At 38.3% G+C, this 27,300-nt stretch overlaps 1 protein-coding gene across 6 annotated transcripts in view; it reads left to right on the forward strand.

The window, feature by feature from the left end:
* The first annotated feature begins 17,107 nt into the window (after nucleotides 1–17,107).
* Nucleotides 17,108–27,300, forward strand: part of PTPRK (protein tyrosine phosphatase receptor type K) — a 553,640-nt gene continuing 543,447 nt past the window's right edge. For 5 of the 6 annotated variants that reach the window (XM_017958332.2, XM_017958334.2, XM_017958333.2 and 2 more), the window contains exon 1: nucleotides 17,108–17,565. In XM_017958332.2, the coding sequence (XP_017813821.1) occupies nucleotides 17,469–17,565 (97 nt within the window). In that variant the 5' untranslated portion in view covers nucleotides 17,108–17,468. The remainder of the gene's footprint in view (nucleotides 17,566–27,300) is intronic. The other variant, XM_009206129.3, reaches the window with a different exon arrangement.

Raw genomic sequence — 27,300 nt, forward strand, 5'->3', positions numbered from 1 at the left:
TGTAAAGCTGTGGGTTGTTCTTTCCTTTTTGCCATAGGAGTACTTTATAATTTCAGTAAGATTCTCTCTGCATGAAATAATGGACTTTAATGTAGATTTCCTGCAGCAATCCTCAAATACTTCTCTGTGGGATTTTACGTTTCAACCCATTCAATGTACTCATATCACTTTTAAATTCATTTTTACTTACATTTTTATAATGTTCACCCTGACTAGTAATTTTAGCCTCACCGTAGATATTTTTTGTCATGTTCTCTCTAAATCTTAGAGTCCCAGAACTCTGAACCATAAGGCAGAAAGTGCTCTTCTTCTTGGACCCTAATTCTAATATGGAATGACAAGTCTTAGGTCATAAAATATTAAATCAAAATGAAAATTTTCTTCAATGTTAACATGATTAGATTGGCTTAAAAATCAAACAGACTACTTTTTGCTAACTTGCATTACAGTCTGGCTGGAGGTGGAACAATGTTCTGATTTGGGTATAAGCTACATACATATATTTTTCCAATTCCTGGACTGGTTCTTTCGGTTTAAGCTTTTAAATTCTGATTCCCATTTCAATAAACTTTATTGGCATGGCAAGGAATGCAAGCATGGCTAGAATCCATAAATTATGTTTGTGACTTTAGGGCAGCAGGCTTCACAGAGGTAATAGGATTTTTTTTCTTGCCTCTTCATTTTCCAATAAGTAAGGGAAATGGAAGAGAATATTTTAGTCCTAGAAAGACAGGGCAGAAGAGAGAAAAAATGGATTTCTCAGTGGGGCTGCTTTTTGAAGTGAGCCATGAGCAGGAAACAAACATTGTCTTTAAAGAAATAAAGAAAATCTCAATTCAATATTTCATTTCAAAATAAAATGTATATATAGGAGAATATCCAGGTTCTGTGAGGTCTGAAATTTATACAAATTTGTGGATCCTTTTTAAGAAAAAGAAGTTAAAGTTACAAATTCAAAATGAGATTAATAGTATTTAAATTCATAAAAGAAATGACAATAAATTAAACATTTTTTAAAGCTGACAAAATGAACATCACAAAAAATCAAGAATAATATAATTTTTAAATTAATTCATTGCCTAATATACCTCTTTAATACTTTTTCGATGGCGTTTTTGGTTGCATACCGTTGGTCACTTTATTATATGAAAATCCTGTATTTTCTATAGCAGCAAAAGAAAGATAATTCAGTCTGTCTTCTAGCCTGAGAGATCAAAATATGTTTTAAACAAATGATAGTTTAGAAAACTTTCTTGCAGCTTCACAATCCATTTTCAGTAATATCACACCAAGACTCCTCTATATTGTTGGCATGCATAAAATATGTAACTTTAAAAACAGACACGTATGGTGTTCAATGTACTGCTATAGATTTGTACCCTATCATCGCAAGAGTTCTATACATTCTATTTTGCATAGTTCCCATCTCAAAAAAGAGAAAAAAATGTGGTTCATTTATAATTGTACCTGCTGCATTTTCCTGACAGAAGAGGACTTCTATAAAGGGAAGAGTAGTCATCTTCCCTTTAATTTCACATGTTTAATGTTTGGAAAAACACTGACTAGGTCCTGGCTCATTTCAAACCTTTCTCCATCACCTTTAGACCTCTAGTGCTAATTACTGTAGAGCGCGTGCATATAATGATACAATCTCTGGTCTTCTATCTTCAGATCATGACATTGGGTAACTCAGCACAGAGTATTTCTGGTAAACATTTCTGTATCCAGACAACCAGAAACTTAAGTGTACCTAAAATTGCAAACCATTAAAATTCTTTCCATTAAACTGAGGTTTCTCAACCTGAAACTACGGACCTTTGAGGCCAGAGAATTCTTTGTTGAAAAGGAGTCATTCTGTGAATTCCAGGATGTTTTGCAGCCTCCCTGTCCTCTACCCAATAAAAGCGAGTAGCTCTCCTGACCACTGCCCTGGTTGTGATACCCCAAAATTTCTCCAGACATTGCTAAATGTCTCCCAGGGGGCAAAATCACCCTCAGTTGAGAACTACTGTTTATACAAATCTCACTACAGTCCCACCTCATCTTATTAATTAAATACCAAAAATGCCCACCACTATTCTTATACCTAAATATGGCACAGGAGAAGTTAATGAGGAAAGAGACAAAGTCTTTTTGCAGGTACAATATCTTTATTTGCAAATTTTACCAAAAGTACATGATCATACAATACATTGTTAGGGCTTTCCCAGAGTTTTGGAAAAGGGTCCAAAAGCCAAGACCAACTTTCTTTCTCCTCCAGCTCTTTCATATTGACAGGTCTTGCTGCCTCTAAAGATACTGCTGCCTCTAACGATACTCACTTCAAGTTTCCTGGTCTAGACAATTTTATCTTCCCCTTTAGGAAACAACTGAAAATTGTAGTCATAACATTATCAAATTTTAAGTTCTCTGGCACAGTAAAGTGAAACTTGAGGAGGTGAGCTTTGAGCCAATGAATTAAATTCTTGTGACAAACAATAATTGAGTATCCTGAAATAAAAAGTGGTGATCTACTGGTCAGTGGCTACAGCCCGCACTGAAGTGGAGGAAGGCAGTTGGTGTAATGTCAGACTCCCCAAATTGCAGGTACAGAATATAGTAACCTCCTCTGATCTCTTCTACACACTGCCATCACACTAATTTTCTTAAAACTAACCTATTTGAGACAAGTTTGATGACTTCCTGTTGTGTAACAGCCAAGTCAACACTTCTTGTCTTGGAATTTAAAGCAGTTAAGATCCTCCTGCAATCTGGTACCTTTCTCCCATAATTAATATTAATTATGTATTAACATCATTCACCCTATTTTACGGACAAGGAGTCTGAAGCTCATTCAGTTAGGAAAAATATTGCCCTGTGAGACATTTTTACAGATTTACATCTGGCTCAGCAACCTGTAATCACCCTTGAATTAAAGGTAAACAGTAACTTTATTTTGGTCTCCAGATCCTTCCTTTCAGGCCACAATAACTCCAAGCCATGGAGTCGAATCTGTAAAAGATCTTACTCAAGTGATGCTGTATTTTTTCATTATCTCTGTATTGTTGGTGGGAAGTGGGGAAGATTTTCAAGTCCTTCATAACCAACTTCATGCTTCTAGGAAAAAAAGGAATTTTCACTGTCAAATAAGAAATAAATGTTAAACTGAGAAAACATATTTCTGTCCTGCAATGTTATGTTTCCCAAACATAGTTGACAATGGACTCTTTTTTTTCATGGAACAATGTATCACTCGATACTAGTATTATTTGGAAAACAGTTCAGTGAATGCTGGTATAGTGGTAAACACATGAGATTTGGCACCAGGCAGTTTTGTGGTCAAATCTTGGTTGAGATCTTTACTAGTAATGTAGTTGTAATAAAGTCAATTAACCTCTCTAAGCCACTGAATCTTATCTGTAAAACCGGGATCAAAAAACCTGCTCTAGAGTATTATTATGAGGTTCAAGTCAGCACATAGAAAGTACCTTGTACAGTGCCTTGTACATACTCCATAATTCCCCTCCTATTAATGTTTGAGTGTGTTATTTGAAAGGGCCTTAGGAGGCATAAATCTGAAGCCACAGGGAAGACATTTATACTGAGTTGCAATTCTATTCATTTTTACTTAATGTGTGTTGATTGACTTTGTAGGGAGAAAGAAATCTGCCTAGATTCGTTGAACCCCATGAAATCTTCAATAGCTATTTGTGTGAAAATTACTTGGCTCTATAATAAGCAAACAAACAACCTTTTTCTAGTAGAGAGTAATTTGCCATTATTTAATACAATCTTACATGAAATAATAATCTTCTTAGTAAGGTTATATACCAAGTATTAACCGCGGTTGTGTCTGAGTGGGTAGGAGTTGTGATGTTTTACAATTTTATTTTCTAATTTTTCTAATGAACATGTATTATTTTTATAATAAGAAAAAGAGTTATTTTAAAAATTTCCAATAAAAAAACCCTGAGTTTTTTAATGTCAATGCTCTGGTACTGCTTAGGCTTCTAGTAGGAGGAGATAGTGTCTACTTAGAAAGTACAATACACACTGCAATGCTTCCAAGATACAAAAATAGTAATAGTCTTTAGAACTAAAAGAGATCTTAAGGATCATCTTTTCTGGCGCTTTCCTGTGAAATATGCAAATTGGATTGCTGGGTGTTTAGGATACCTGTGAGCAGTTAGTTAATGATAGAACCAGGACTCCTGTGCTTTTCAATGTGTTTATGTGTAACAAATACAGACCTGAGGGACTGGGAGAAGGAATTGATTAAAAGGAATGTTGACAATTCATGCATTGTCAGTTTCATTATTCATACTCTAATTCCATCAGATTTATCCTACTAATCTGATCCTAACTGCCTTACCTTGCCTCTTAAAACAAGTTCTTAAAGGCAAAAATTTGAAATGTTATAGTCCGTCTTACAATTCTCCCATATCCCATTCTCTCTTTAAAATTTTCTTCCAAATACTAAATCTACCTCTTCTCTGCTATCCATAATGTCTTATACTATTCTTGGTTGCTTGAAATCTCTACCTCAGCTCTCACTCAAACTCTTTCCATTTCAGCGTGTTCATAATTCTAGTTATTTTTCCCTGCTTCCCTTGCTCTGGCCAACTCCAAATTACACTTCAAGATTTACCTAAAATCTTTGGTCCTCTTTTAAGCCTTTACCCAATGCCCAGGGCAGTGTTGGCGGTTCCTCCATGCAATTATCACTTATTAAAATTACAATTGTATTTCTTCCCCCAACCGGCATATGAGTCAGACAAGTCTTATTCATTTTAGAAACAAGTTAACATATAACAGGATGCTAAGTAGATAGTGGCTGAAGAGTGAATTAGCCTCCCCAGGGTAGCTCATCTCTGCTAGTTATTTAAAGCAAAATGATATGATGAAATAATTTTAACTGAGATGTAAATGACTGATGGACCTTCTGCTTTGTCCTCACGGGGTCATTTGGATGTCTAAGACACATAAAATGTTGGCATCTTAGGCAAAGCAACTCTGGAGAGTGCCTCTAAACTCATAATACATAGGCAAACAGGCCATCTTGGTACACAGACGGGTCTATCCTCAAAGTATAAGGCAGCTAGAATAGCCTGGTACAAGAAACTAGTGAGTTAGCAGAAGGAGAACACTGGGCAATTCTGGGAAGGGATTGGGAAGTTGGAGGAGAGAGGGAGAAATCAGAAAACCTGGCTGAAAACAATTCTTATTGGAGTCCTAAAGCAGTAACTGACAACAGGGATGTAGGATGGTTGTGTCTTATAGAGAATTGGTCACTAAACTGCTCCTTCACTATATTAAGTTAAATACAGCAGCTTCTGTGGTTGACATCAGAATAAATTTCATCCTCCAGTTTCACATTTCAGTAGCAGAAACTGACAACCCAGATCCCAAATTGTCCCCATTAGAAGTGAGAGAAACAGATGGGAGGGGAATAAGCAGAGTGAAGATATTTGTCACCCACTCTTGCTAGAAAATGACAGGAATTAATTGCCTCTTCATCTGTGTTTTCACAGCAGGTTGTTTGTACCTCCATTGTGCCTATCATTTTTGCATTTATTCTTATTTTTATTTATTTATTTATTTTTTACATAGCATTCTCCCTGTTTGCTGTACTCACCATTAGATGGTAACTTATGCTTTTGGAGGATGATATCCTGCATGCTATCTTGGTATGGGGGGTACAGGCATTGCCCAATATAGAGCATTATAAATAGGATGGAAGGGATGGCAGATGCAGAGAGGAATTGCCATACTAGAAAGGTATGGGTTAGCACAATGTTAGTGGACGTGGGGGTAGGGGGAAAGTGGGTAATGGGATGAGCTGGATTATGGGAGGTTGAGGGTTAAGAGAAAAGAAAAGGAGATGATGATGTCAGACCATTTGCAAAACCTGGTTTCAAATTCACTCACATTTTCTGTGATTATTGCCGAGAGTTTTGCAGAATCTGGTGTTTCAATTTGTATTGAAGTCGTTAGGGCCAACTTTTCAATTTATTCCACTGCTAAATAATTAATCTGCCCCTTGGGCTCTTTAGTAAACTGATCAACAGCTGGGTTGCTACTGGACAAAATATCTCTGTGATGGGTCTTGTCACTTACCACCAACTCAGATATCATTTTTCTTTGAAAAATCATACCTTTGGATTTAAATCACATAATTAATATCTTTTAAATGCAGGAGTATGCTACAATAATTTAAAGACATTTCTGATGGCATACCTAGTCTCCTCAAGCATGTCCATGTGCTATGATTTATAGATTCTGTGCCTACATTTATTCTTATTCACAGTTTTGGTAAAAATTTGGAGAACCCAGTTGGTCATTCTAAACTCTTTCTCTTATCAAAACTCAAAGATAAATGGCAGAATGTCACATAGAACTGAGAGAAACTTAAAAGCTAGTTTCATTTTATGATTTAGAGATGAATAACCTTTGATTACATTTTAACCAATAGCCTTCAAAATGCAGAAAACACTCTTGCTCCCATTTCACCCTAAGTTGTTAATTCGACACTTGTTTAACAGGTAGTTAATAAGCCATGCTTAAGGATTCCCTCTGAAATCTTGGATAAGACACCCTACCCTCCTGTGACCTGGCATTTTTCAGCCAAAAAGATTTAAGAAGTAGGAAGGCAGAATCTCTTGATTCATTCTGTGAATGTATAAAACTGAAGTACCAGCCGGGCTTGGTGACTTAAGCCCGTAATCCCAGCACTTTGGGAAGCCGAGGCGGGTGAATCACAATGTCAGGAGTTCGAGAACAGCCTGGCCAACATGGTGAAACCCCGTCTCTACTAAAAATACAAAAAATTAGCTGGGCGTGGTGGTGGGCACCTATAGTCCCAACTACTCCGGAGGCTGACTAGGAGAATTGCTTGAATTCGTGAGGCAGAGGTTGCAGCGAGCCATCGCGCCACTGCACTGCAGCCTGGGCGACAGAGCCAAACTCCGTTTCAAAACAAAAACCTGAAGTACCTGTTTACTTGGGATAGTTTTCATTATTGGTCTGTAGACTTAGTTCTTGGTTAACAAAAATGAAATCAATACATTACAATACAAATAAATAGAGAAATTAAAGCGAAAGAAAAACGAGGGTAGAATAGTAAGATAATACCATTGGAAGTTCAGTATATAACAATGCAGACCAGTAAGTCGTGCACAATTACTGTGACTACAAATTTAGATCTCAGTTTCCTAACAGCCAAAGTGAAAAAGGAAACTCAGATAGCTACACTATAATTTATAAAATATAAACACCCAGGATTTTGAAGAGAGAGAGAGAGAGAGAGAGAGAGAGAGAGAGAGAGAGAGTTGTTGTTGTTGTTTTTTTTTTTTTTTTGAGATGGAGTCTAGCTCTGTTGCCTAGGCTGGAGTGCAGTGACGCAGTCTCCGCTCATTGCAAGCTCTCACTCCTAGGTTCACACCGTTCTCCTGCCTCAGCCTCCCGAGTAGCTGGGACTACAGGCACCCGCCACCACGCCCGGCTTATTTGTTTTGTATTTTTAGTAGAGACGGGGTTTCACTGTGTTAGCCAGGATGGTCTCGATCTCCTGGCCCGTGATCCACCTGCCTCGGCCTCCCAAAGTGCTGGGATTACAGGCGTGAGCCACGGCGCCCGGCCGAAAAAAATTTTTTTAATGTATGAATAACACATTCTTTTCTTATACTGAGTTAAAATGTTACTTTTGATAACATTGTTACATTGAATCTAATCTTGGTTTGGGAGCAAATACAATAAAAATCCCTCTTTTTGCTGATATTTTTCAGATATTGCAATATTTATTATAACAATAGCAATTATTCTTTCTAGACCATTTATAGGCTTTACTTGTTTGTTTATTGTCTGTCTCCCTCCACTAGAATGTAACTGTGGGCAAATATTTTTGTCTACATGGCGCCCGGTTATATAAGCAGTATCTAGAATAGTACCTGGCACCTATGAGGCACATAGTGAATATTTACCAAATAAATGAAGAAATAAGGTTGTGTGGGGCAGGCTGGCAGGAGCCATATCTTAGTCAAACCACCCTGAAATAAGAGTGTATAACCAGTAACTGAATCCTAGGGCCATCAATCTGATCCTGATTTGTTTACTAAGGTATTTTACGTTGAAAGACAGCATAGTGAATAAGAGATGTGAACTTAGCTTTCCCTTCTTGAAGCTGTCTAGGAAAGGGGAAACCTCAAATACTCTGAGATCTAAGATGACTTACACCACCCTAAACTGTTTTAGTATGCAATCTCACTTTATCCTGGATGCCTTGGATTTATTTGTCATGTATTTATTTATTTATTATGGAGACAGGATCTCTCTCACTGTGCCACCCAGGCTGTAGTGCCATGGTGCGATCTTGGCTCACTGTAGTCTCTACCTCTCTGGCTCAAGTAATCTTCCCACCTCGGCCTCCCAAGTAGCTGGAACTATAGCCATGCCTGGCTAGTTTTCGTATTTCTATTTATTTATTTATTTTGATAGAGATAGGGTTTTGCTGTGTTTCCCAGGCTGGTCTCAAACTCCTGGGCTCCAGCAATCTGCCCAGCTTGGCCTCTCAAAGTGCTGGGATTACAGGCATAAGCCACCGTGCCCAGCCCCTGATGCCGTGGATTTAGACACAAAGCTCTCAATCCTCCAGCAGGTACTGAGTTCTGAGTATCACACAATGATTTATGAAAATAAGTCTTCAATATCTTTAGATGTAAATGAATGATGTTAACGGCTGTTTGTTATGCATAAATGATAATATTTCCTATTCAGACAGAAGGAAGAATACAAAAAGAAGGAAACCAGTAAGTCTGCATTCTTGATCAGTATTAGAGTCATAAACAAGAAAAATATTAGAAATAGAATAAAGGAAAAGATGGACTTCAGCATCTTGAATCAGAACGATACTTTTAAACTATTCAAATGGCCATAGAAATTAAGATTTTCTTTCTCTGTTCAGTCATTCTTAAGCCTTCTTTCAAGGGATTTCTTCCTTCATTTTCTTAAAATTCAACATCTTCTCCTGCCAGACTTCTCCAAAGCTACTTTAGAAAGTCTGCTCATGCATTCATTTCTCAACTACATTTAATTGAACAACTATATGACCACTGTTTTATGGGCAGGGATATAATGATAAACAATACAGAATCCTTAACTTCCATGACATTAGAATGACAGTCCAGGAACCAATGAAACAAAAGTTTGATTCTTAAAGAGGCAATGATCCTCGCATTAATGACCGACAGACTCATTATGACCTACACATGCAAACATGCACATGGGATGACATGGGTTGTGGTCCTTGTAGAACATAGAGGAAATACAGTCTCAGCTTTCTAACAGCTTATAATCTGTAGAAGACATCATAATGAGAGTTATGACAGGAAAAATACCAAATGTAAATGATGATTAATCATCAAGGTACCTACTGACAAAGGTTATCTCCTAGTTTATGTCTTCCTCTGATGAAGTAATATAATGTCAAACTAATATATGATTGCTAGCATTCATAGCAAAGGAACTGTAATAGAATGTTAAGAATTGTTTTCACTGTGAATACAGAGAGGACTGAAAATATATTCAATATGGTTTTTATAAATTTGCTATCACAGTTTACCTTTGTGGAGTAATACAATATATTCTAACCATTCTAAATTAGTGTTTTTGGAAACAGTGTATTTTTTAAGGGTACAGACTCTGGAGTCAGAGTACCTGGATTTATAGTTTAGCTCCATCATTTACTTAAGCAAACTGCTTAACCTATTTGAGCAACAGTTTTCACATCTATAAAGTGGTTATAACATTTTAAGGATCAAATGAGGTGATCCATAATACATATTAGCTTTGGATTGCTATTGTAACAAATTACTGCAAATTTAGTAGCTTAAAACTACACAAATTTATTGTCTTTCAGTTCTGGAGGTCAGAAGTCAGAAATGGATTTCGCTAGACTACAGTCAAGGAGTCAGCAGGGCTGTGTTCCATCCGGAGGCTCTAGGGGAGAATCCATTCTCTTGACTTATCCACCTTGTGAAAAACACTTGTATTCCCTGGCTTATGGCCCCCTTCTCCATTTTCCAAATAAGCAGTGTAGCATTTCCTCTCTTCTATCCTTACATCTTCTCTCTCTAACTCCAACTCTGTTGCCTCCCTCTTGTAAGGACTCTTGTGGATTACACTGAACTCATGCAAATAGTACAGGAAAATATTGCAATTGTGAGATCCTTAACTTGATAACATCTGCAAAGTTTCTTTGGCCTGTGATGTGACATATTCACAGCTTCCAGGGATTACATCACCGATATCTTTTTGGTAGTGGAGGTGGGGAATGTTATAATTCTGCCTACCACCCCCTGGAAAGTATTTTTAAATATTAGCTAATATTATTTATTATGTATATTCACATTGTTCACCAAGCTTCTCTAAGGTGTATACAAAATAGTTAAGTGGCTATTATACATCAGGTGGAAACTGAAATAAAACTATGTTTTGACCAATTCAGCCTCTGATTCTTTTCCCAGACTGGTTTAACTTGTTGTTCTTTGACTTTCTGCTCAGATCAGTGGACCATTAGTTTATATCAGCTGTAGTTGTCAACAAGTAAAAAAGTTAATTGACTGTTTCATTATGGCCCCAAAGAAACTGCATGTGATTTTAATACTCCACTGTGCTCGTGCAGCTATTTCTTAATGAACTCTTCTCTGGGCTTATTTAGACAGTTGCGAAGCTTTAAATGCTTATAAACTGATGTTATGAGAAATCTGTTGTGTACTTTATGCATCTTCCAATAAGGCTTCTTAGGTGATTAAAAAAAATTATCAATAAAATTGAGAATTCATCCCTAGGATGGACAAGTGTTCAGTCAATGAGAGGCACACCTTGGTCAGATACTAACAGCCAGCTACTTCCCAGAAAGCCTGTTTAAGGAAGAAGTTCAAGCTTCACAAAGCGGTTTAACCCTCAGGCCTTTTTTTTTTTTTTCTCCTGCCTGCAACAACTATCACTTTCTTTCAAATCTAGCTCAAAACTAGCCATATCCCAAAGTTTCTTCCTTCAGTTGCACTTCACCATGACTTAATGCTTTGTTTTCTACTCCTTCACATTTAGGGTACATATATATGCACACACGCATATACATACATACATATACATACATATATACATATTTATTTATTTATTTATTTATTTATTTATTTATTTATTCATCTTCCTCTTCCCTCAAGTGGTTTGTTGTCTCTTATTTTTATTTTTTTATTTTTGCCTGTTAAACTCAGATGTAAACTACTAATTCTCCTGTATCCCCCACAGAGTAACTAGCACTGTGTTGTGCACTTAATAAACGCTTGCAAATGACGAAATGAATTTTTGGCTTTGGTTAGAGATGACTTCAGCATGGAAATGAGCCCCTATGTTTGTGTGTAGGTTTTAATGGTTCATTTTCTTGTCAGACTTCCCCTGGTTATGAATGCTGTGGCAGCATCCGCAGTATAAAGGGAGGATTTTATTGGAGAACATTTGGAGGATTAGAAAAATCTCCAAAGCTTTGGAAGCACCACATCTTGTGTTCAGACTTCTATTTCTTTCTGTCTCAAGACCACAATAAGCAGAGAAGAAAGATGGCAAGATCCACAGGGTTCCATATGTGAAGCCAGCCCCCCAGCCCCACTCAGAAGTAGGTGGGAGGAGGAAAGGAGCATAATCATTAGAGAATTTATTATTCAGCTGTGTTAATTCTCATCAGGCTGCAACTTTGCATATGAGCTCTTAACCCCACAAGATGTATTTATTATTGAATGCATGATGTATTTAATTAGTTTTAAGTTATCCTCTTTCCTGGTTTTTACCAAAATAACAACAACAAAAATTCCCTATGATAATTTATGCATTTAGAGCAAAAGAATTAGAACAGGATTCAATGGGAGGCTATATAGCCAGTACCTTTATACCTCTTTACCTATAGTGAGCTATGAAAAACATAATACATTTTGGTAGGCCTAGAAAATACTAACTAGTATAAAGGGAGAATAAGGCACCATTTATTGTCCTAGAAAAAATAATTTGTCAAACACATACTGGGTTACTGTGAAGACCAGGCATTTTTTCCCTCAGAGTTTATTCTTCTATTAACATCATTAGACTAGGTTTTTTGAAAACGGGGAGAGACTCACCAGTGGGAACCTACCAGCTCTGGAAGTGACTGTCACCGTCCCTTCCCTCCACCTCAATCCAATTCACACTTTTATGATTGGCTTCCTTTTTGACCCATGCTTGTTAATTATATCCAGCTGTAGGCAAATTGCTCTTCCAAATTGGCAATACTGAGCTCTCAAGCTGCTCACATTTTCTGCTTCCCTTGATAAAACCTTTGGAGCATGCATTTTCTTGACTAGTGTTTCTGAACTAATCCTCAGTTATGGATATTTTCAGGGTTCAAGGGACTTGCAAAATAACTCTGGTTGTGAATACAGTGTATGTCTTTCCATCTGATCAGAAATTACCTAAGACCATATAGAGAGGAGAATTTCCTGAGAAATGCAGGCAAATGGCATCACTATTCCTCTTTTTCCTGCATACTCTGTTGTCAAGGTCTAAGAGCCTAGCTAACCGGACAGGTCACAGTGCAACTCCAGGGAGGAGTCAGGCTTTGTTCTACAGTCCAAGGTTACAATGCCCATCCAAGGTGATAGCTTTTAAGGGTATGACAAGCACATTTTTCCACTCTGGAAGTCCCTGCTCCATTCATGGGCTTTATTGTCAGAAATTCCCTGTCCCTCTTGTCCCCGGGGATTCTTTTGGTAACACACGCACCCATGCAAGAAGTTTCCTGTAAGAAAGTGCTTATAGGTGTGTTTTTCTTCTTTCAAAGAGAAAATAGAAGCTTATTTCTACCTACCAGGTCAAGAGGCTCTGCAAGAAGAATTGGCTTGAGGATTTTGACACCTGACTCAAATAAAAATTTTTAGAGATAAGAATTAGGTACATAGGAATGGGAAGAAAATGAGATTTAGAATCTGAAGACCCAGGTCAGAGTTACAGTCCTGCTAGTAGCCAGCAGCATAACCTTGGGCAAGTATTTTAATCGCTTTAAGCTTTGGTTTTCCTCCTCAGTTAAGTGAAATTAATCATACCTGTCTTGCCTCCTTCACAGAGTTGGAGTGAGGATAGATTATGATCTATCATATTCATGTGGGTGAATATGCTTTACAAACTAAAAAGCATAATATAAGCAATTAGTTATTATTAATAAGCTGAGAATATTATCTAATTGCTTATAAATACCTGCTGTGTGTACACTCATGATCTGCCACTGGGTAAATATAAAAACCTTGCTTCCGCTCAATGCAAGTTTGTGCGTAGTCCTTCAGTGAACAAGGAAAATAACATTTAGCAGCTGTTATCAACCAGGCCCTTTCATGTCTATACTTTTTTTTTTTTTTTTTTTGAAATGGAGTCTCACTCTGTTGCCAGGCTGGAGTGCAGTGGCACGATCTCAGCTCACTGCAACCTCCATCTCCTGGGTTCAAGTGATTCTCCTGCCTCAGCCTCCTGAGTAGCTGGGACTACAGGTGTGTGCCACCACGCCCAGTTAATTTTTGTATTTTTAGTAGAGACGGGGTTTCACCATGTTGGCCAGGATGGTTTTGATGCTCTGACCTCGTGATCCACCCACCTCAGCCTCCCAAAGTGCTGGGATTACAGTTGTGAGCCACCGTGCCTGGCCTGATGCCTATACTTACAAGCAAATCTGCAGCTGTACAAATATATATATATATATATATCTCATTTAATCCTCTAAAAATATTATTACTTCATTTTCACATGAAGGAAATTAAGATACGGTGGTACTAAATGTTGTGTAAGGCAATGTTCCAAAATTCTGTTCCCTGGAACCCTGGTCCTGAGACCTACTCCTCTATTAAAGGGTTCTGTGGTCCAAAACTGAGAAACAATGCATTCTTTTCCTTCCCCAATAGACTTATAATGCACAATACCATATTGGAAACCATGGGAAAGATCCTACAATAAAGAAGCTTGCTATATTGAAGAAATCTGTTAAACTTTGCTCAGTCCAGAGTTCTCCAAGCTAATTTAATCTTGAGGCTGTATTTTTGAATTATACTTATTTAAATCTGATAGAACTGGGATTCTTCAGAAAACACTCGCCAAACGCAGATCTAAGGTTATGATTGGAGTTTGTGTGTGGTAGATCTGCAATCAGAACACAAAGCTGTCCCCTGTCAAAAGGAATACTGTAACCATATGCCAAAACAAGAAGAAAATAGAGAAGAGCTGCCATAACATTTTACTATACTACATCTATTGCTAATTATATTAATGCTATGTTTTGAAATTTTTTCAGCATTCTTTTTTTCTTGGTCATAGTACACAGACTTTTGTCTTCTGCTTTTGTTTATTGTCATAAAATATACATGGCATAAACTTTATCATTTTACCAATTTTTGAGTATATAGTTTGGTGGCATTGAGTCCATTCACGTTGTTAGGCAACCATTACCACCGGCCCTCTCCAGAACTTTTTTATCTTTCTAAACTGAAACTGTAATGTCTTCTGATTATTTTACCCAACATTTGATCATAATCATTTTTCCATCTTGCAATTTACTCTTTTGTCATAACTTTCATTTCTAGTGGCTATGAGATATTCTACTATATAATGCTTATGAATGTCTATTGTAGAATATTTATATTCTCCACTTTTTTGTAAATGATAAAAATCTTACTGTAAATAACATTTTTCATATTTTGGATTATTTACTTGCAATAGCTTCTAGAATAAAGAATATGAAGATTTTAGTGATTTTTAATGCAGGCTGACTTTTTTTTCTAAAAGTTTAACCAAATTTATACTTCTATTGATTCATGTATTCATTTATTCTTTCAAATAAGCAAAAATCTACTGATTCCTAATATTTGCCAAGCACTTAGCTATGTAGAAGACCCACAAGGTTTCTACTCAAGCGATTTCAATCCATACTGGCAGCATTAGTTAGGCACAGAAGGAATAATGTACTCACCTAAAAGTTTTATTGCATTCTTTTGATTTTTAGTGAGAAAGCGTCTGTGTTGGTTTGCTGATTTCTTTTGAGAATTTCCTTTCTTCTCTTTGCATTGCCTCCCCCACTTCTCACTTAAGTATATGTCTTTGGGTAAGTTTACTTAATCTATAACCTTGTTTCCTTATTTGTCGAATGGGAATACTAATTGTACCAAAGTCTTCAGAATTGTTGTCTGAACTCAGTGAAACACTGAAAATCTTGATGTCTCAATGTGACATTGTATATCCTAAGACTAGAGCCTAGAACATTTGAAGAACTTTCTAAACATTACCTGCTATTATTATTACTTCCATGATAGAGAAAGTAATAAAGTTTCAAGAAATGAATCTTCTATCAGCTGTCCCCCAAAATGGGCAAGGTAAGAATTGTGTGTACTTTGTCCTGGCACTGTGTGAAAATCTTTAAAGAAGTTTTTTGTTTGTGTGTTTAAAGAAACAAATTACCACGTCATGAACTTCTTTTACATTTCTCACAAGAGTAGAACAGATGAATTAGTATATAGACGGTAGGATTTTGTTTTTTTTTTACTGGGGCAAATTGCTGCTAAATTTTAGGAAGTTCTACTGTCCTCAAAAAGAAAAACATGTCCCTCAGTTTTTTGTTACCTGGGATCTAGGAATGTTCTCTAATTAAAGAAATGGAATGGTGATGGTGTGCTGAAAGGTATAGGTTAATGAGTTAAAAAAAACATCTACATTGTACCCTAAGGAAGGATGAACTTAACTGTGTTGAACTCAATTGACAAGTGTTGGGCTAGTCAGTGTGCTAAAGGGCAGGCTACTACTCTCACAGAATTTTTAAAAGTCTCTTCTGCCTGAATGTATGTGTGTATAATATGTATGTATACATGTATATATTTGTGTGTATATTTATTACGTTTTTATTTCCACAGGCTCTGTCATAAGTCTGCTCATTAATAGCATATATTTGATTAAAAGAATATGGGGCTTGGTAAATTATGTGAATGTTATATTAAAATGAATTTCACATTGTCTTGATTTACAAAGGCTAAGATGTTTGAGAAACTGACAGATGTCAATCAACAGACTTGTTTTAGTAATTGTACATAACACATAAGAATTCTGAATCAAAGTTATTATGTTATTCAATTGTGACCATACCTATTTTTTTGTGATATTTCACCAAAATGAATAAAGTATGTACCATACAGTCTTACCACAGAAAATAAGGCAGGGTGGCATATGGCGAAACCACTTCAAGCTGCTGAAGTAGTTAACTGTGAAATATTTTACTGTCATAATATAGCATTATTTTCTGCCAGATGAATCATTTCAAAGAAGCTGTTTTCATGGTCAGTGTAAAAGTCCTTTTGTTAAATACTTATGCCTTAACTAGCTACTAGATATAAATAATAATAATACTAAAACCACACACAAACACACACACACACACACCTTTTCCTACCTCACCAGACCTAGGTGCAGGGAAGGGATAATAAGCCCTGATGCAGTTCTTAGGTGAGAAGTGGAAAGGGGCCGGAAGGTTTCAGAACAACAAGCAAAGTCAGTGAAGCAGAGTAAATCCAAATACTTGGCAAATGACAAATAAACCAGAAAGGAGACACGCCAGCCGTTCACGCTGGAAAGTTACCGATTGTTTATTCTGGTTCAAGTTTTATTTATTCTATGAATAAGGGACAAGTTTTCGATGGGGGTGGGGTGTCTTATTCCTTATTACAAGAATAAGGAAAGGGGAGTTTTCAAGGCGGGCGGGTGTTTCCTCAGGGCACTTCCACACTCCCCTTTCTATCGGCAACCGCTCGGGGGGACCTCCACCTTGGGGACGCAACCCCAGGACGCCTCTCCTCGGACGGCAGGGGTTTCTCTGCGCGTGTCGTCGGTCGTCTGGCCGCACGGCTTACCGAACTCTCGCCTCTCAAACTCTGATTTCTGGAACAGGGCAGCGAGCTGCGCCGGGTCCCCTTTCCCGCCCGCATCCCCCCCACCACCCCGCGAGCGGCTGCTGGCGGCCGGGCCCAGGCAGCGAACAAAGGCGGCGCGGGGCGCGCGGCCGGCGCTGGCGCGCGTCTCTCCGGCAGGAGGCGGCGGCGGCGCCGCGCCCGAGCCCGCATTCCTCAGAAGCGCCCGGAGCCCGCGGGACGACGTCACCCCCGGCTCCGCCCCCGTCCCTCCCCGAGCAAAGTAACTCTTGACTAACAGGAGCAGCCTCCGCCGAGCATGGAGAGCTACCGCCGCGGCCGGCCGGCGACGCTGGCGACGCTTTCGCCCCAGAGGTAGTTTAGCGACCGCGAAGAAGGAAAAAGTGCGGGCGGGCGGCTGTCCTCTCCCGGTCCTCAGCCCGCGAGGCCCGGCCCGCGCCTCCGTCGTGGATTTCGCGGCGATCCCCCCGGCAGCTCTTTGCAAAGCTGCTTGAAACTTCTCCCAAACTCGGCATGGATACGGCGGCGGCGGCGCTGCCTGCTTTTGTGGCGCTCTTGTTCCTCTCCCCTTGGCCTCTTCTGGGGTCGGCCCACGGCCAGTTCTCCGCAGGTGAGTGGCCGGGGGGCGTCCCCGACTAACGCCCGGAGTCCTGGGCTCACGAGGGGTGAGCCAGGTCCCCGCCAGGACTGGGGCAAGGATCGTGGGGAGCTCTTGCGGTCCGTCGGGGGTGGGGCATACAGGGTACAAGGAGGGCTGTCCCCAGAGTTGGTGCCAGGTGGGACGTGGGGCACCCATTGTTCCTCGCCGAAGCTCGCTCGGGGCGCACGCTGGCACGGTCGAGCCGGAGACTGTGGGGACCTGCTGGCTTCGGCATCTCGCGTGGCCTGCGCCGGGCTAGTGGGGAAGAGAGAAAGAAAAAGTAGTTACGACTCCGGTGACGGCGCTCTGTTGCTTGTGCTGCGGGCTTGTTGCTGTCTGCCACTTGGGTGTTTAAACAAATTCCCCGGGAAGCCATTGTCAGAAATGTGGAGATTCGAAGGGACTGACCTCGGCGCGCTTTGCCAGGTGCTTTTTGTCCCGGGAATAACCTCCCCGGACTATTGTCTAACTACTTCCCCGTCCCTCCCCGAGTCCCATTTCTCCTCCCCCAGCGCTGGGTTGCTCCTGGGCTTGCCCTGTGCGCTTGGGCACTGCCTGGAGCATGTTCTGTGTGTGTGTTCGCGGAACCCTGTAAGATGTGTTGAAATGCGGTTCTAAGGACCCACTCCGAGCGTTCATGGGGATCGAGGTCTGGGCGCCCGGCGGAGGGAGCCTGACTCGCGCTTGGGAGCCCGCTCCTCGGGCAAAACCACCGGCAGGCTGGCCCCGCGCCCCCCGGATCCGGCCTGGGGCTGGAAGCGGACTGTAAATGACTGCCTTCCGCCGGGGGAACCCAAAAGGAGACATGTGGAGCGTCTCGCAGTAGCCGTGGGCTTTCTCAGTCAAGCCGCTCAAAGAAGTACGTGAACCCCGGCACTCCCGGTCCCGCCCTCTGTTCCCCTCCAGTTTTGTTATCCTTCATGTAGGTTGGTTGCTTCTTTCGTTCTCTCCTCTGGGGGCTCTGAAGTTTCACCAGGTGGACGCTGGGGAGCGGGCTCCCGAGCACTTGTCTACCTCCCACCTGTCCTGACAACTTTTCTGGCCAACCTACCCAGCTTAGCTTGGCTGGCGAGCGCATCCGCTGCTGGGGTTCGCGGTGCAGATGGAGACGCAGAGGTGGCCAGAGGGTGATGGAGAAGACGGGAAAAGCGACAGCCGCGCTCCTGGCTGAAGCCGCAGGACGCAAAGAACTTACTTTGTACCTGACAGTCTCTCACGTTGTTGTGGCTGCCCTGTTTCCTGGAAATAAACTCAAATTGTTGTTTTCTGGAGTAATCGTTTATTTCTCTTCCATTTCCCTCTTATCCCCGCCCCCTTTAGAACTCTGTAAAGGGAGTTAAACAACAGATTCAGGTGGCAGCATGTGTCGTACATTCAGGCAGAGATTATGAAATGGCAGCATGCAGAGGAAAAGCCCTGTATATAGGTGATGTACGCAGAGGATAACAGCTCTGTGCAAAGAATGATCCGATGATTTAATTGAATTCTTTCTGGAGTAAGCATTACTGCATGCATCTCTGACATATAATGCCCGTTAGTATTGAAACCGTGCTTGATGTAACTCATTATATGCAGGCAAGTTGGAGTGAGTATTGATTTCTGAACAGTATTTGTCACTGCACCGAGAGCCTACGCTTGAAAAGGCTTGTAGTTTGTTAATTGAAAGTTTGAACTCTACCAGTTGCATGATTAAACTTACATGTATTCAAGAGTTGCAACTATTAATGTCGCCACAGCTGATGGATATATTTTCAGCAGTAAAGAAACTTTTCTTTTTCTCTTTTTAAATGTTATTTGCCCTTTAATTAACAAGTAAATATTACGTTTCCTCCAGCTGAATGTGCAAATGAGCTTTTCTGATACCTGGAGTTTAGAATGTACAATAAACAATTGTGTTCTTAGATATCTAGTTCTAAGTACTTTAACTAAATATGCCTGGCTTTTCTTTAGTGACAAGCATAACATTTGACATTATGTTGTATATTTAATTAATATAATGTGCATTCCTGAAAAGTATAGTAATCACACGATTGCATCTCAAGATTTTGCCCGTTAGGAATGTATGCCCAGAAATGAATGTCTTTTATTCCCAGAGTTTAAAGTCAGATTGCGGATTTGCCTTTCTTCACAAATTATAAGTTTGTTTTGTTAATACTTCCTTTTTTCTGGCTATCATAAATCATTTGATTTTTTTTTGTCATAAAATTCTATGGCAGTCAGATTTGTTGCAGACATAGATTAGAGATGTATTGGAGATTGGAGGTGTATTCTATTTTTCTGTTTTTTCTTATATGTTACTTTAAATAGTGAACTTCTATTCCTTTTGAGAAATTTAAATAAATACACTTTAAAAGTTCAAGACAAATTCATGTTGAGAATTTAAAAATATCTTAAGTATGTCTTTCAAATCATATTCATTGAAATCAGTTTACTTTCTGATATCATGTGGTCCCTAATGTAGTAAGCTTCAAAAGCAAATTTTGAAAGGCTGAGCATTGAAAGTATATGACATGTGTCATATACTTACTCAGTTTTCTTTGTTTAAACCAAAAATGCAAGAGTGTTTTCATTATTGTGACTTTTTTCTTAGCTTTTGCAGTTAAAGTGTAAAACTGCTGCACTGTGAGCCTCTTTAAAACCAGAACTTTCTGTAAATCTCAACTCATATATTCTTTCAGTTTCATCTCTCACTTAAAATGACCCCCATGTCATATCTGAGGAAACCGAGGCATAGAAGAATAAAGAAGTATTAAAGTTTATTCACTGGGTTGTATAGCTATGATATCTTGATATCATAATGTAAGAAAGTTTTCTATAGGACTTAAATGACTGACGAAACCAGATGCAGGTAAGGTGATTTGGAAACTCAGCTTTCTTATCTGTAAAATGGGGATAATAATACCCGACCTGACCTTTCCACATGGTTTTTATGTTTAAATGAAGTAATTTATGGGAACTAGCACTGTAAATCACAAAGCATTGTGCAGCTATCTGGGGTGTAATCATCATTAAGTGCTTTAATTTCGGCTTTTTACTGCTTCCAAATTCTCTCTCCAGTAAGTGCAGGCTGTTCAGGATTTGTGTGTGTGTGCGCGCGCACGTGTCTGTGTGTTTTCACTCAGCCAGTCGTTCATTTTAATTGTTGTTAAACATAATTATTGTTAAACGTAAACATACTAGATTGGCCAGACCATAATTTTGTCAGCACAATGATCGATTATTCTTAATTTTTTTTTTTAACTTACCTTGTATAAAATCCTTACTTGAGTTAGACCCGTGGAAGAGTCACTATTAACATTCCTAGTGTTTCTAACTACAGAAAAAAAATATTTTTAGTCGGTTTCTTTAGCTGTTGGTTCAGCTTTTCAACTCTGTGTTGAGAATAATATGTAGCTTTTTAGATGCAGTCTTATCAATGACCTAGAGAGGGACCATTGTCTCTCTTGTATGATAGGAGCCTGGAAATACAGCTCGAGATCCTGCTTTGTCTATAGTTCCTGACATGTCACCCTGTTGATGTGCACTCACCTGATGCTTAGGACCCTGTAACTCATCTAAGCAGCACCTGAGCAATAGCTGACTCCTTGTTGTCTCTTTATGTGAAATTAATTTCTCTTATACTTTTTACCTGCTCAGAAGATATATTGGAGCCAGCTTGCTTTAAGGTTTGCCTGTTAGTTTTTTCGGTTTGGATTGGCTAAATATCCCTCAGTCCTTCAATTCATTAAAACTCCACATTCTAATCACTAGCAATCACATGTAGCTGGACATTTCCAGAACTGTTTTTTCTCTCTCTAGTCCCCTTGTATCTGACTCTTGATTTTCCTAGATCGCGAGATGTAGTTTTGTGTCTGGCCTACCCAGATGGAAAGAGGCGAGTCTGGCTGCTGTTTGGACATTGGCATGTGTACTGCTGACAGCTCTCTCTTTGTGTTCATAAATGTGAATTTGAAAAATAAATCAACCGCTCTGCCACTCTGCCCCCTCCCACACTCCCTCCTACTCTTCTCTAGCAAAAACAGAGCCCCACATACATATACACAAGATCACAGCCCTTTTGGTTTTGCCAAATATATTTTAGTGCTGTACATGTCCTTAAGAACTGGAAATATGACTCATCCACTAACCAAAGCTAATGCCAGCATTCCCACCAACTCTCATATTTCTAGCAATGATGGTTTGTTACAGGTTTTTCTGGCCTTTAAAGGAATATTTAATTCATGTGATATGATTCCATATAGAAAAAGTGTGTTGGCTACTAGTATTTTTAAAGTGCAGTGTACCAGGTCTACTCAAACTGGTATTAAAAACAGTGTAAATCATGCTAAATAGGGATCTATGCTGCTCCCATTTCCCCTACTTGCTTTTCATGGAGGGCAGGAAGAGAGATGCTGGAAGATTGAGAGCAGGAAGTATCAAGAGAGTTTCTTAAGGACAAAACAAAGAACACAGGGATTCTGTGTGTGTGTGTGTGTGTGTGAGAGTATGTGTGTGTATGTGTCTTTGATCTTTTACTTAATTTTCAGAAGAGGAAAAATAGTCCTATTTTTGGCTTGTTTATTGAAATCAGCCTTTGCCTTTGCCCAAACACATTTATTTCTAGTTCTGTCAATGTAAAAATTTCCCTCTGTGTATTCCTCTCAGTCTTTATGCTTTGATCATATGTATCTGGTCTGTGTTCCTTTATCAAATGGTGTTTCTTTTTGCCTAAAAAGATGTAATTGCTTTTGAACATGACTTGTTTTTTTAATCAAAACTCATGCTGTTTGTCATAGTACTAAAAAAAAAGCACAAGACACCAATTCATGATAGGTCTTAAAATAGTATTTGATAACAAAGTAAGTGAATAATACATTAATCAGGCTAATTTTTATTTCAATTGAAGCAAAAAGCAAATGTGCGTATCCATAAACTAATCTTTTAATGTCACAGAACGTTCATTTGTTGCTGTCTCTGAAAGTCTTTGAGTTCCCTTTTATAAATGGGGATAGACAATTTCAGAACCATATTGCTTGATATTTTGAGATAAGTGAGATGAGTTACATACAACTATGCTTTGGAAAACTTAAAAAATGTTATGATGTTTGACGTCATTGTGAACTCTGAATAGTCTATAAACTTCACACTCCACATTAGTGCAAATGTGTTTTGTGAAAATACTCCTAAAGAAATGTAGTTTCACATAAAAGGTTTTTAAAGTTTCATGAAGATTCTGTTGCGGGAAGTATGTTTATTTTCCTTTTGTATTCTTGTGGGAATTCTTTTGATCTGTATTTAATATTTTAATAATGAAAACTAAGTGTATGTAATTTTAAAACTTAGTTTTGTGAGGTTTTTTTTTAGATTGTTGAGGTTCTGGAAAACACTGGGCCCGGGATCTAAAGATCACATTGATCCTCTCGTGGAACATTGCCATTTCCCCACTTAACTCTGGTTGAATTTTTTTGGCATTCTCCTTTGTGTGTTGATAATCCATAAAAATTACAAGTGGCTTATTTTGTCACTTAACAGTTGTTTTAGGATCAAATTAAGTTGTCCTAAATGGAATAATCCGTGTTTCCACTTAATATGATTATTGAGCTCTGATAATGAAAATGATGAACAGGGCAATGCTGGCTGAATCATCCAACAGGTGTCATTCTAGGAATTGTTTTAATAAGGGGAATTCAGAAACAAGGCCAAATAAAATAGTGTGTAGTGGAGTTATTGTTTGTATTTATTTTGTTGGGAAATGTGAAAGATGTAAGTATGTAGTCCCGTGTGTGAATACATACACACACACACACACACACACCTCTTAACAATGCTAGGATTTAGCTGTAGAAACATTTAGGTTAGAAGGAAGGTAAGGGCATCTAGAGATGGTATCAAAACTTCATACTTACGTTTTTGGAAAGAGTAGTGACAATAGATCATTACTTTATTTCATAGATGTAGAAACAAGAGGAAAATAAGCTGTATATAATCTATACTGTATACTATACTATACTGTTATATTTTAAGGATAAAATAATAAATCTTTCTCCAGATTGGTGTCTATATATATAAACCCTTCCCAGTGCAGCCTGTTCCTTAACCAGCTGCTCATAGGCCGATTCTCCAAATGTTGTTCAAGGCTGCAGCTGACCAGCCACAGAAATTCCCCTAATCCTTGTTGGACAGTGGAGGTGACCTAGCAGCTGCTTAAGTGGCAGACTGGCAACAGTTCCTTGATGTGATTTTTCTTAGGTCATTCAGTAAATTCAAGAGTAGAGAGGAAGGCTTTCTAGGGTCCTCACTACCCACCCAGGGATTGATGCCTGATTGCTTCATGGTCATTGTATTCTTCGCTGCAAGGTGTCCTGGGATTTTGTGATTCATGGACCAATATAATTAGCATCATCTGGAAACTTGTGATGATCTGTGATCATCTATCAGAGCCACCCCAGATTTACTGAATCAGAATCTGCATTTTAATTAAATCCCCAGGTGATTTGATGGAAGATTTAATTCTGAGAAACACTGCTCTAGGACAGAGAAAACTCAGCTTATAAAGATTGTCACATGCACTTTACTGTAGAATTTCAAGAGGATTGCAAAAGGATTAATTATAACCTGTAATACATTTCCTTGGATTTTATATTTCTTTTTCCTTTCTTTGTCTCTTTCTTTTCTTTTGTTTTTATGGAGATGGAGTGTCGTCCTGTCACCCAAGCTAGAGTGCAGTGGAACGATCTTGGCTCACTGCAACTTCTGCCTTCTGGGTTCAAGAGATTCTCCTGCCACAGTCTTCCAAGTAGTTGGGATTACAGGTGCGCCACCATGCCCAGCTAATTTTTGTAGTTTTAGTAGAGATGGTGTTTTACCATGTTGCTCAGACTGATGATGAACTCCTGAGCTGAAGTGATATTCCTATTTCAGCCTTCCAAAGTGCCGGGATTACAGGTGTGAACCACTATGCCCGGCCCCCGGAGTTATATTTCTGATCAGTATTTGCTTGAGTATTATTTAACATTCCAGACACATCAAAACAACAGTACTATAGAAGTTTTTTTAAAGAATGCTCAGACGATTTTGAAAAAAAAATTTTCATAAGAGACTAAAAATAAGACTAGTTTTGGTTATGAATATTTTGTATAAGAATATTTAAAGATAAACATACTCTTTAAGGAACCAAACATGCTATATGCAAATCATTTTTAGCATAATGTTATGTTGATACAGGAAATACTATTCCCTCTGATATTACTAGTAACAGTCTCTTGCTTTATAATTCTCTTTTTCATCTAAGTATAATTTAAGATCTTTGTAATAAGGAGCTCATTTATAGGACAGTCAAATTTAATGAATGGGAGTTAGTAGGTAGAATGCATTAAATATAACTGGTGTTCTTTTTATTATCTTTTGTGCTCATATTTAAGAACAAATTCTTGTCAGTTTTCTCAAGAGAAAAATTATGATGTAATAGACAGTGTACACTATTCATGTCAAAACACAATTTTACTTGCATTTTATAGCTTGCTTTAGCATTCTTTTAGAAAATGAATTTTCCCAGAAGACCTAATTGCCTTCTTATTAATGAGCCTATAAGTGTTTTTTGTTATCCATTTACTATTCTAAATGTGTCTACTTGTGCTAACTGTTTCAACAGTGATGTCTCTGATTAAATCACAACTGCTAGATTTTTTTTCCATTCACTACTGGTTCAGAAAATACTGGCATAATGACATGGTTATGGCAGAGACTAATAAAAAACACGAAGTAAAATTAATATTCACCCATTATGGTTGGCTGTATCATGAGATCAGAAGCTGGAGTTTGGGATAATAGCAACATTCTCTACATTTTTGATACTGTAAATAAAAGTCTGCCTAACCTATATTGTCTTAAATTTAAAATATATAATTTATTGAATTAATTAACTGTAAATCAGTATGATTTCCGTATGTACTTAATTTAGACACTGATGTTTAAAGAAAGAGGTTTAATAGGAGACTGATCACTGTTAGAGGAGAAGTAGTGATGGAGAAACTCTGAGAGGGCACTTTCATATATCTTCAAGAGTTTTACACTTACTTTTTCTAATTTTACTCCAAATTCTAGAACTTGTCTTTTTTACTAATCCTGCTTTTATTCTTATGAGCAATAATTAGGTTCATTTATTTTCTTACATGTTGGAGAAGAGAGCTTTTCCCAAAGCAATTGCAAAAATAACAATATGAGCTGCCATTTACTGAGATCCCATGACCTGCTAGGGCCTGTGATCAGTGTTTTACATAATTTTAAATCCTCACAATATCCTTTAAGATGAGGATCATCTCCATTTTACAAACTAAGGCCTAGAGGGGTTAAGTAATAACTTGTCCCAAGTGGCTATATGAGTCACTGGTAGAGTCAAGATTCGTTAATGAATGTACACAAATGTTAAAAGATTAGACATTTCTTTGGTTGCATCTTGGCAGAAAATGTAACCCAGACTGGTTGCAACAAAAGGTGAATTTGTCTCTCCTAACTACAATTCAGGTGGAGCTTGATTTAGAAGTTCACGTAATTCCAGAGACATGATGTTTCTCTGCCTGTTCAGTTTAGTTCTAGGGTATTCCAGGAGCTTTTTAGGCTACATATAGAGGAATGATGACTGTGGCAGCTCCCACCCAACAAGATCCCAGGTTCAAGTCCCTTAAGGAAATGTGAATTATCTGCTGGTTGCAACTGATAAGACTCTAAGGTTTACAGTGATTGAATCCAGTAGATCATGTATCCAACCATTTAATCTAAGGCTCTGACTGAGGGGAAGTTAGTGGTTGATTGGCTTAGCCAAGGGTTTATAAACTTTCTGATGGGGAAGAAAGAAGGTGGGAGATGATGGGGAAGAGACAGTGGGATCAGATGGTTCCCTGTTGTGGACTACTAGTTGATCTCTAAGTGGGAAAGAGTGGAAGAGAAAGAGAGGAAAGAGGCAATTTGTGTCTGGCAGGCTTGTATACATTTACAGATCACCTGTTTTTAATCTGAGAGTATTTGTTGGCTTTCCTTTTAAGGACTACTTTAAAGCATGAATTTATATTATTTCTGTTATTTTATTTTCCTTTCCTCAGTATTGAATTAGTCTAACGTTAAAAATTCGTAGAATTTGGTGTTAAAAAAGACCTTAGAAATTAATGACCTTTTCATTTGACATAACTTGCCCAAAGTCACACAGGTAGGAAGAACTTGAGCTCAAATTAAAGATTTTCATATATAGGTTAGTGTTCTTACTATATATATACATCATATACCAATGTATTCTTTCTCTCTCTCTCTCTATATATATATACACATATAATTTTCCTTAAGAGTAATCTATATAGATAATTCTCATTTAAGATTAAAAAATTTTGGTTTGTATTCCAAATTTCTGAAACAATATTCCAAATATAAACCTGACTTAATGATTGGATTTGAATAGTAATCTGAATATAAGGTGATAATATGTCTGTGAATGCGGAGACCATCTTGGATAACTGCTTGGTTTTCAGATGTCATGACAGAATTTATACATGTATGCATGTATAGGTGTTTGCTTGTATGCATTTATTTATTTTTAATAGAAAGCAAAGGGTAAAGTAAGCTATGGTAAATGATATTGACACAGACAAAACCTACTAACTCTACTATTTTTGAAAAGCTCAAGAGATGATGGTGATTTTATTTTTAATTTTGATCTTCTAACCTCTGCTGCCTAAC

Source organism: Papio anubis, chromosome 6 (genome assembly GCF_008728515.1).
Source record: "Papio anubis isolate 15944 chromosome 6, Panubis1.0, whole genome shotgun sequence".
Classification (NCBI taxonomy): Eukaryota; Metazoa; Chordata; class Mammalia; order Primates; family Cercopithecidae; genus Papio; species Papio anubis.